At 51.3% G+C, this 9,494-nt stretch overlaps 1 protein-coding gene and 1 long non-coding RNA gene across 5 annotated transcripts; one reads left to right on the top strand and one right to left on the bottom strand.

The window, feature by feature from the left end:
- Positions 1-111: 111 nt before the first annotated feature.
- Positions 112-5,157, top strand: LOC131588801 (uncharacterized). 2 transcript variants are annotated; one of them, XR_009279642.1, is made up of 4 exons: positions 112-248; positions 1,298-1,448; positions 3,768-3,991; positions 5,024-5,157. It is a non-coding gene; the product is annotated as an uncharacterized LOC131588801 (long non-coding RNA). The 2 variants fall into 2 exon arrangements; XR_009279643.1 differs by lacking the exon at positions 1,298-1,448 and having other exon boundaries at positions 119-248.
- Positions 3,879-7,758, bottom strand: LOC131588798 (myosin light chain, embryonic). Of its 3 annotated transcripts, XM_058857791.1 has the most exons (6): positions 7,629-7,758; positions 6,789-6,816; positions 6,093-6,242; positions 5,373-5,546; positions 4,875-4,952; positions 3,879-4,122 (listed from the first exon to the last, which is right to left on the bottom strand). In XM_058857791.1, the coding sequence occupies exons 1-6, from the start codon at positions 7,713-7,715 to the stop codon at positions 4,094-4,096; spliced, it is 546 nt and encodes a 181-aa protein (XP_058713774.1). In that variant the 5' UTR covers positions 7,716-7,758; the 3' UTR covers positions 3,879-4,093. The 3 variants fall into 3 exon arrangements, with proteins under 3 accessions (XP_058713774.1, XP_058713773.1, XP_058713772.1); XM_058857790.1 differs by lacking the exon at positions 3,879-4,122 and having other exon boundaries at positions 4,447-4,952; XM_058857789.1 differs by lacking the exons at positions 3,879-4,122; positions 4,875-4,952 and having other exon boundaries at positions 5,217-5,546.
- Positions 7,759-9,494: the final 1,736 nt, after the last annotated feature.

Here is a 9,494-nt window from a genome sequence, read left to right as displayed (position 1 = left end):
ATGCAGAACTTGTACTTTGTGCCACAGAACGGACTCTGAGGATCCCCAGCTCTGTCGGGATCCGCCGCGTTTTTCGGGGTGCTGTTCCAAGGACTCCCTCCTGTCATCACCAGCGCATCCTGAGCCAGCCCGGCCGCCTGCGCTGCGTTTGGCTGGTGGTTCCCGTGTCCCCGTTCCCAGCATCGGGCTCAGCACGGCCCAGGTCCTGTCCCCGTCACTGAGGGGTCCATGCTGATGGTGCTCTCCAGGTAGGTTCAGCCACGATATCACAAAATCGCAGGATCATGTGGGTTGAAAAAGACCTCCCAGATCATCGAGTCATCAACCTGTGACTGATTGCTGCCTTGTCAATAGACAGAGCACTGAGTGCCACGTCCAGTTGTTCCTTGGACACCTCCAGGGACAGGGTCTCCACCAGCTCCCTGGGCAGCCCCTGCCAATGTTTAACAACCCATTCTGTGAAGAAACTCCTGGTGATGTCCTCATATCCAGGATTAAAACTGGCAGACCGGGGTATAAATACAAGGCAGGCCAATTAAAGCTTGGATGTGGTTGAAAGTGTGATATCTGGCACATATTTTGCTTTTTTTACAAAATAATGGAATAAAGATGCACAAGTAAACCTCAATTTATTAAAAATACTGACCTATCAATAGACACCTGCAGCTAGCAGAAGCCTTCCTTCTCCAAATCCTTCTGTGGGCTTGCTGAATCAGCCGTAGGAGCACCCCGCTGCACACACACCTACACACAGACTGTGCTCCATCCTGCTCTGTTCAGGGCTTTGCGCTTGCACTCAGGCCCAAAGGTCAGATCCTGATGTGCTGCTGAGCACACGTCAGCAGGGGCTGTATCTTTAGGTGAGAATCGAAGCTCTGTGTGGAGTGGGAGAGCTCAGCCTGCCTCCTTCCCCACTTCCTCTGCATTTCTGAAAAGTGTAGTTACAAATTTGTTATTGGCAGCAAATCTGCAGGTGTTTGCTTTCACGGTGTGAGCAGGCAAAGCTTTCTTCAATCCTTCACCTGACACAACCCCTGGGATGGATACCTGGCTTCCTAATCAGGTTGATCCAAGTCATTTTGCCAGATAGGAGGGTAACGTGGCAGTGAAGTGTGTCCTCCCCTGAAGGCCTTTGGCCTCGCTGATGTTGATGATGGTGGTGTGTATATATGGTGTGAGGCTCCAAGCAGCCTTTCAAGGAGCACAGTCCATGTTCACCCTCCTCCTGATCTCATGCACTGCAGATAACTCCTCCTGGGGATGAAAGCTGGCTCCTTCTGTCTCTCCCATTCCCCAGGGCACAGAACTCCTGACATCCAGACCTTCTTTGGTATGAGAGTCTGTCTTATCACAGCCCGAGGAGATACAGGCTCTCTGGAGCATGGGGGCTCCTTGTACCTCTTCTCAGAGTCTCCTGGAATTCATGTAAAACATCCAAACTGTAAAAGGTCAGTGTTTGCTGCTGTATTTGGAGATCTGGATTTACAGAGACTCAGTCCTATGGTGCAGTTCTGCCTGTGGGGTCGCTCACTGGCACCCACAGATGCTTTTATAAATGTCCATGGGACTAAAGCCGCTTTCTCTGTGGAATCCTCAACTTTCCCAGCGGAGAAGGGGAGCAGCCTTGCCAGGGGAAGAGGCATGGAAGCACAAGCAGAGGTACAGACAGACATACTGTGCCTGTTCAAGTGCTTCGTTCCAACCTGCTTTGCTACAAACCAGCTCTGCTTTATCCTAAAGAGACACTACAGATCCCCCAAAGTAAAGTGTGCCTGGTTCTTCCCCCAAGGGGCCTTCAAGAGCTGGACTTTTCACATAGAAAACTATTTTCCTGTACTTCTGTTGTTTCCCACTGCTTGCTTTCTGTCTGTCTCTTTGAAGGTCTCACTTTGGTTTTAATTTAGTGTTACTCCTTTCAGCATTGAAGATGGGGGCTCAAACAAAAGGCCTGTGTTCTGCACAGAGGAGTCAAAGTGCAGCCTCTTGGCTTGAAGGGCAGGGATATCACAGCTCTTGCAGGAATATCACAGCTAGCAGAGATATCAAGGCTAGTAGGGATATCATGGCTTCAGTAGGAGTGTCAAGGCTAGCAGGAATATCACGGCTGTAGCAGGAATGTCATGGCTAGAGCAGGGATATCATGGCTCCAGGGTCCCCAGTCCCTGCTGAGGATTTCCTCTGTGAGTTGAGGCAGGTCCCCACCTTTCCTCTGCTCCATTCCTCTCTGCTACAGCACGTTCTGCTGCAGGAGTTGGTGCCACATCAGTGACAAGGACAAACGTGACCCCAGAGCAAGTGTGCAGCAAGCAGGGTCCCTTCTGACCCTGTCGCCACAGCCCTCTAGGAGGTTAAAGCACAGATAGTACATTAAAAACACGAGGTGCTCAGATCCTGCCCAATGGAAGCTGTAGGAATAGCAGAGAGAGGAGCTCAAATCTAATCTTGCATCTATAAACAGCTTATGTTGCTTTTTATGAGCAGTTGAATCAAACAGTGGGGATTGAAAGCAGCTGTTACTCAGTCATTGCACAGGAACGAGCGAGTGGCAGCTGAAGTCAACACATCGGAGCAAAAATGCCTTCAATTTCTAGTCAAAGTCAGAGTGAGGACATTGGAAGAAGGAATAAATCAAAGGAAAGCGCTTTCTGCTCCCAGGTGTTCTGCTCATGGGAAGGCTGAGTTACATGTCATGAATTATTCACCGCTTGTAGTGATGCTCTGAAGATTGCTTTGCAGGTAGGAAGAGGGAGAGAGTCACCAGCTTGTATCACACAAGCTGGAACGCAGCATCTGCCTGGAGAAGAATGGCTCCATCCCAGGCAGGACACTGCCCACACCCCAGGGACACCCCACACCGTGAGGGTGGACCTGGCCCAGAACTACCGAGGGGTCTCCTCCACCCACCCCGTCAATAGGTAGTCCCCAGCCAAAGCAAACAAACAGTGTAAGGGAGGAAGGAATGAAATGTAGTTAGACAAATGTCACAGGGAAAAGCTGGAAAGAGTAATTAGGTGCAGGTATGTCATTGAACACCAGGCTCAGGTACACACACGTGGTGACCAACGCTTTGCGACAGCTTAGGCAAAACATGCCAGGGAAGGGACATGGATGGGGGAGTCTCGCTCTTCATGGTGCTCAGGTGGGTCCAAGCATTTCTGAGAGCCTTGGAGACAAGAGGGAGAGGACTGAATGCAAAGAATCTTTGGGATGAGAGTATTCAGAGTACTTCTCAGATGAACCCAAACTGTCAAGAGCTGTAATTCAACACCATTTTAAAGAGTTTTATATGCAAATAGTTATGTGAAGAATTAAATCTCCTGGCAGCTTTTGCCACCCAACCATCTATATTGCTGAGCTGATGAACAGGAACTGGAAAGAAATGGATTAAAAAGAAGATAAAAAGGATGCTGAACATTCAAAGTTCAGACTTCTGTCTGTCTGCATTTTAACCTTCTGATGTTTAAAGAGATTTTGGGAGGGGAGAGATTTTTAAATGTTTAATTTGTGTATTTAGCAATGTCTGAAGGTAATTTTTACTTTTTTTTTCCTGGCCTCCTGCCTTTTACATAGCTGAGGGGCAGTGAGGGGTAGGAGAAATATTTAAAAGAGTAAATAGATAATGAAGTCATAAGAAATTGACAGGGGAAGCTGGGGCCAGGCAGCAGTTTGGATTTTTTTTTTTTTTTTTCAATTGAATAGATTTTAGAGGAATAATTCACCTTCAAAGAAACCTCATCCCCTTAACAATGTTTCTCTGTTTTCCTCAGGCAGATCTCAAGGAACACAAAGAAGGTTAACAAATATCCGTGGAAAATTTTTCTTTCCGAGCAGAGACTCCACACAATTACTCAGACTACAAATGACCATCATAGGGGTGATGATGTCCTGATAAATTTTAATTGGCAGGAGTTACAAATGAAATTCCTTATCATCAACATAACTTTTGCGCCTTCAGAGCTGGGATTATTCCTGTGGCATTAATCCACTGCAGGTTTGTGTTTTGGCTTCTCTGCCCCTGGCTGTTACTTGCAGGATTTCCAATCTTGGAGTGAGCAGCAGGAGACGCCACTGAACTCACCTGAAGTTTCTCATTTTAGCCAGACATGATGTGCTTGACAAAAGCTGAGGAGAAATGAGAGTGTGAGGGATCAGGACATGCTGTGAACTGGGGAAGGCAGGGGCAGGTGGTGAGGCAGCAGGGGGGACCCCTAGCCTGGACACCCCAGGGATGAAGGGGATGCTCTGCCAGGACTAATGTTCCTCTTTCTGTTCCCATTTTTTGCATGCCATCCCCAACCTGGTCACAGTGATGCCAACCCTTGGAGATGAGCTGGTACCATTACCCCCATTTTTCTGAGACCAAGGGAAATGGGTCCCCTCTTTTCCTCACTGCTCTCCAATTTTAGGGGTTCCTGAATTTAATTTTAATTCCTCATATTCCAGATTTTCACCCTCTTGGAGCAGCGAGCGATCCAGGTCTCCAAATGTTCCCAATTAGCCTCTGCTGGGAAAGATGCTGGCTTTGTTTATTTTCAATAGCTTGCAACAAAACAGTGCCAAAACTGTAGATAAAACAGCCCTGAACTCCTTGGAAACATGCTGTCTTCAGCTGCTTTTCCTGGAAATCACTGGCACAACCACCTTGCTCCCACCCCAGCTGACATGTCTCAGTGCTTTTTTGGAAAGGCTTTGTTTTGGAGGGTGGTCCACACCTCCCTTCCAGTGATCGTGAATGTCACAGAATCATGGAATCATTAAGGTTAGAAAAGACCATTAAGATCATCAAGTTCAACCAGAGCCCTTGCGGAGGATGCATTTTGCGCTCTAAGACAGCTGTGTCTGAGATGGCCCCAATGGGAATCTCCTGCTCCTACCTTCATAGTTGATACAGCCATTGGCATCTTCCTGCCCTGCCATGAGCTGCTCCACCTCGCTTTCTGTCATCTTCTCTCCTGGAAGAGGAGGATAGAGAGGTGAGGGGAAGGGTTTTCAGCCTGCCAGGACCTTCCTGTTCTTCTTCCAGATAACCAAAGTCACCAGAGGGAGGAGAAGGGGATTAAAGAAGAGCTGTGTGCCGCTACTGAGGAATGCTGGTGGGAGATGGCAGGGAGAGGACCACACTGGAACTGTTGTCTGATAACTGAGGATGTTCTGGAGTCTCCATCTTGCCTGGGTCGTGCATGAAGCTGTGGCATGAGATGGAAATGACCACACATTCAGGACTACTGACTCCTAAAAGAGCGTGTGAGCAGCAGAGTGAAAAGGGCCTCTGCAATATGTGAGACCAGCCAGCCACCCGAGCCACTTGCCCAGAAAGAGCCCGGGGCCCATGCCTTGCTCCCCCCCGAGGCCAGGCCCAGGGCCAGCCGTACCCAGTGTGACCAGCACATGGCGCAGCTCTGCCCCCATCACCATCCCGTTGCCCTCCTTGTCGAACACACGCAGCCCTTCCACAAAGTCCTCAAAGGTGCCGTGCTCCTTGTTGCGGGTGAAGTGCTGCAGGATGGGGAGGAAGGTCTCAAAGTCCAGCATCTTTGTGTTCATTTCTGGAAGGGGAGGAGATGGGGTCAGAGATTAACCTCATGGGCTTGAATTCAGTCTCTGGGGGCCTCCTGATTAACTCTCTTGGTCTCTTTTCATTGGAGCGCCGGGGAGAAGCCCCACGAGGAGACAGAACTATTATATTAGACTTGAGATTGGAAGATCCATATGAGGAATATGAGCGAAGTATCAAACTGCACAGAGACCCCTGACATCAGCCCAAAACTAAACCATCGGGTGGGTTGTCTGTCACCACAATAATGTGGTTGCACTGGGACTGGTCTTGTTATACCAGTTTGCACCAGTTCAGGATAAAGTCTGCTGAGCATCACTTTCCACCATTCATAGTGTGAGGATTGCCTATCCATGTCATCCTCCATGGTATGGGGAAGGGGAGTGAAGGAATTACATGGGAATTAAGCCCTGTCTGCATAATTTCCTTCCCAGTTCCTTCACCTTGCAGGGTTCTTCCTACAGGGAATGTAACCCTCTACTTGCTGCCAGGGAGCACAGAAATTTCTTGTCCCACCCTGTCCCCAGTTTGCTGTCACCTTCTGGTTTGGGCTTGCCCAGCACCTTGAGGACCTCTGCGTTGGTGGGGTTGTGGCCGAGCGCTCGGAGGACGTCCCCGCACTGTCCGTAGCTGATCTGCATCGTCCCCGCAGGCGTCCGGTCAAACAGCCCGAAGGCTTCTCTGAACTCTGCAGGGAAGAAGAGCCCGGAGTGGTCCCATTCCCACCCCAGGGAAGCACATCATGCCTGGCAGCAGGGAAGGGATGGCCACGTGCATGTTGTGCCCTCTGAAGGCATTGCAGCCCTGAGTGAGCTTGTGCAATGCGGGCTGAGGTTTGCTGGACTCCTTGCATGAGTCACTTGGCTGCTTGAGCAGGTTTTGTCACCTCTGCAGAACTGGCTGGGTGACCTCCTGGATCCCTGCACTCTCAGCAGCTGGCTTTGCTGCAGGACATCCCTACTTATCCCCTTTTCCACTCTCTCCACTCTGGGGCTGTCCCTGTGTTGCCAGAGGCTATTCCTCCTACCAGAAGCCCTGACTTTGACCCCAGCTGCATCTTGCACTATGAATGAAAAATACCTTTTCCCTGACAGGCTCTGGATCCTGCTGGCCTTTCCCCCAAGAGGGGATTTGTGTGGTGCCTCGGCTCTTGTGTCCGTGGTGAAAAACTACCTGGTAAAAGGATTCCCCATTTCTAAAGCCGTCTCTGAGAGAAGCTGAACTCAGCACTTACCTTCAATCTGCTCTGCCGTGAATTCAATCTGTAAAGAGAAGGAGGCAGAGCTGGGCATGAGATGTGGGCTACTGCTGGGGGGAGCAAAGGAACTCTCCCCTCTGGACCTCTCCCTCCCCAGGCTTGGGGCAGGGGGCCATATCCATGCTGTGTCCCACGTCTATGCCATGTCTCCCACTGCTTCTGCCCTCGCTGTGGAGCTGAGGTCCCTGTGGAGAGCACAGCTGGCAGCAGCAGGGTGGGCAGGCAGGACGGATGCTCAGACCACAGTCAGGACTATTTTGGGTAGCAAGGATGTTATTTTAGGGTCTGATCCCAAGTTCAAGTGATTAAACAGCCTCCATGCTGAGCCTGCTCTTAATAACTCTCCTGCCACAGCTCTGGCTTAAAAATGTGAGTAACCTGAGGAATGATGGAAAAAGCGAGTTCCTGTTGTGGAGCCGCTGGATAAAGGATGCTCTTATGTGGAGGAGGCAATGCAGGCAACAAAATACTTTAGGATGGAGACAGTGGGTGGCAGAGAAGCTTTTTATTGCTGCTGGGGCCCCGACACGGGGTCTCAGCAGGAGCTGGGGTTCGACTCTGCAGCCGCAGCTCTGGGAGCGGCGTCCTGGTGCCTTCCAGTGAGTGCTGGGCAGGGCTGGGTGGGGAAGACCGAGGCATCTCCCCATCGAGGACAGCATCACTCCCAGCCTACTGCATCCACACAATCGGATAATTTTCCCCTCCCGAGGCTGGCTTCCAGCCTGACTAATGCCATTTGTAGAGCGCTTTGCATCGCCTGTGCCTGGCAGATGACAGGCACGGAGAAACACGGTGACATCCTCATTCCTCACTCACCTTCACGCTCTTGGGATCGAAGGCAGGCTCAGAGCCTGGAGCTGCTTTGGCTGCTTCCTTCTTCGGGTCGGGTTTCTTGAGCGGCATCGCGCTGGGATTTGCGGAGGTGCGGGATGAGTCCTGCCGCCCAGCGAGGGAAGCAAACGGAGGGATGAAAGGCAAAGGCTGCTCCTTCCCTTATATACGGAGCCCAGTGCTCACCCTGGAGGGGCAGGCCAGCTGCTGGAGCAACTGCTACTTACTATAAAAGGAAGAAAACTCAAACGAGAGGGGCCCCAATTTGACAATTGCCCATTGTCATCGGCTCCTGGCTCCACGGAGCCACCGGCCGCCCCCCCCCAGCTGCAAAAGGGGGGACATGTCCCCCTCCAGCACCTGCACCGGGTGGGCTGCATGGGGGCTGCTTGCTAAACGATCACTGAAACCTAAACATGAATGGCCACGGGGGCCAGGCAAGAAAATAGCAACAGCATGGCTGATAAACCTGCCCCAATACCCGTGGTGAAATGCGCCTGCTTGCAGGCAGGCTGCGAGGGCCAGCGCTGCAGAGCCCTTTTAAGACTAGGATTTATGAAGTGCTGCTTCAAAGGAGCTCAGAACTCCCTGAACATCCCCGCCTTCTGCTCAGGGTCTGCTTGCTCCCTGTCTCTCCCCAGGGGTGAGCTTGTGCCCTGGAAAAGACGAATGTAGGTGCTCACCTCCCTCTGTGTGGCTAATGAGGAAATGGAAATGATGGGCAAAGCCACAACTGAATTCATCAGCACAAATCTTTCCCAGCTTCGCACCATCCGTCCAAAGCACCTCCAAAATCTGCAGGGCAGATGGGATCTCCTTTTGGCTCCTTTCCAGGTGCTGGGCAGGTTCTGGTGGGAGATGCTCCGGCTCTCACCCTCCTCTCCCAACTGTTTGAAGACTCACAAAGGCACAGAACTCATTGAAGTTCAGCATCCCAGAGAATGGGGCTTGAGGGTTTTTCTGAGACATTCTAAACCATCAACTTAAACAAGATGTGTGGGGCACCAGGGCAAAGGAGGGGTTATGGAGGTCATTCAGGAGGAGGGAGCAGTCACAAACTGCTGGGAATTCTCTGTGTGCCATCATCTCATTGCTAGTGGGTACTGGGGAGCTGAGGGGGCTGGATGGGTGTCATTTGCAATCATTGCTTTCTGAAGCTCTCTAGAGTATAAAAAGTAATTTAGCAAAAAACCTCAACATGTTTTGCTAAGTGTGAACTCAGAGCCTGGGTCAGGTTTCACCTGGGAAATCAAGAGAATCAAATTGCCCCTGAGCTGCCTCCCCCTCAGCATCCATCTGACTTCAAAATAACCTCACCTTAACCCCATCTTCACTCCCCAGCAGCTTCTGGGTCAGAAATCAGACCCAGCAGAGCCTTCAGAAAACATTCGTGGTGCAGTTTGACTGTTTATCCCTTGGTTGTGCTCTGTGCCTGTGCAGCATCCCCAGGAGCCGCTGGCAGAGCTGGTGTCACACCCACACCACGGGCCGGGCAGTGGAGGCAGCTGCAGACTCCCCAGTCTCCTGATTTTCAGCTGATGGCCACTGTGGGGCTCGTTTTGCTGTCTGATTCCATCAGCAGGATCAGCAGCCCCTCCTGAGGCCTGTCCTTGAGATTTGTGGTGCTCCCTTGGCCTTCCCTCACTGCAGGAGCCCAGCAGGACTCTGACCCTTGTCACGCAGTTTCAGGGGCTCATGGCTGGGACCAGAATGAGCTGCCTTGCTGGGAAATCCCCAAGGAAGGCTCCGGGGGCTCTGCTGTTCTGTGCAGGAATGGGGCACTTACAGAGGCAACAAGGGCTGTGTCTGGACATGGATTATACGGGCCAAGGGAGGGGCCCAGGCTGGGAG

This window comes from Poecile atricapillus, chromosome 27, assembly GCF_030490865.1.
Source record: "Poecile atricapillus isolate bPoeAtr1 chromosome 27, bPoeAtr1.hap1, whole genome shotgun sequence".
Lineage (NCBI taxonomy): Eukaryota > Metazoa > Chordata > Aves > Passeriformes > Paridae > Poecile > Poecile atricapillus.
Note: the sequence above shows the minus strand (reverse complement) of the source record. Positions and strands in the feature narration are given on the sequence as shown.

Bases quoted from the DNA above. Each gene is read 5' to 3' on its own strand.
- LOC131588798 (XM_058857789.1), bottom strand. From the start codon at position 7,715: ATGCCGCTCAAGAAACCCGACCCGAAGAAGGAAGCAGCCAAAGCAGCT. The intron at 6,243-6,788 runs GTAAGTGCTGAG...TCTTCCCTGCAG, and splicing joins CACGGCAGAGCAGATTGAAG to AGTTCAGAGAAGCCTTCGGG. The intron at 5,547-6,092 runs GTGACAGCAAAC...CTCCCCTTCCAG, and splicing joins GGGCAAGCCCAAACCAGAAG to AAATGAACACAAAGATGCTG.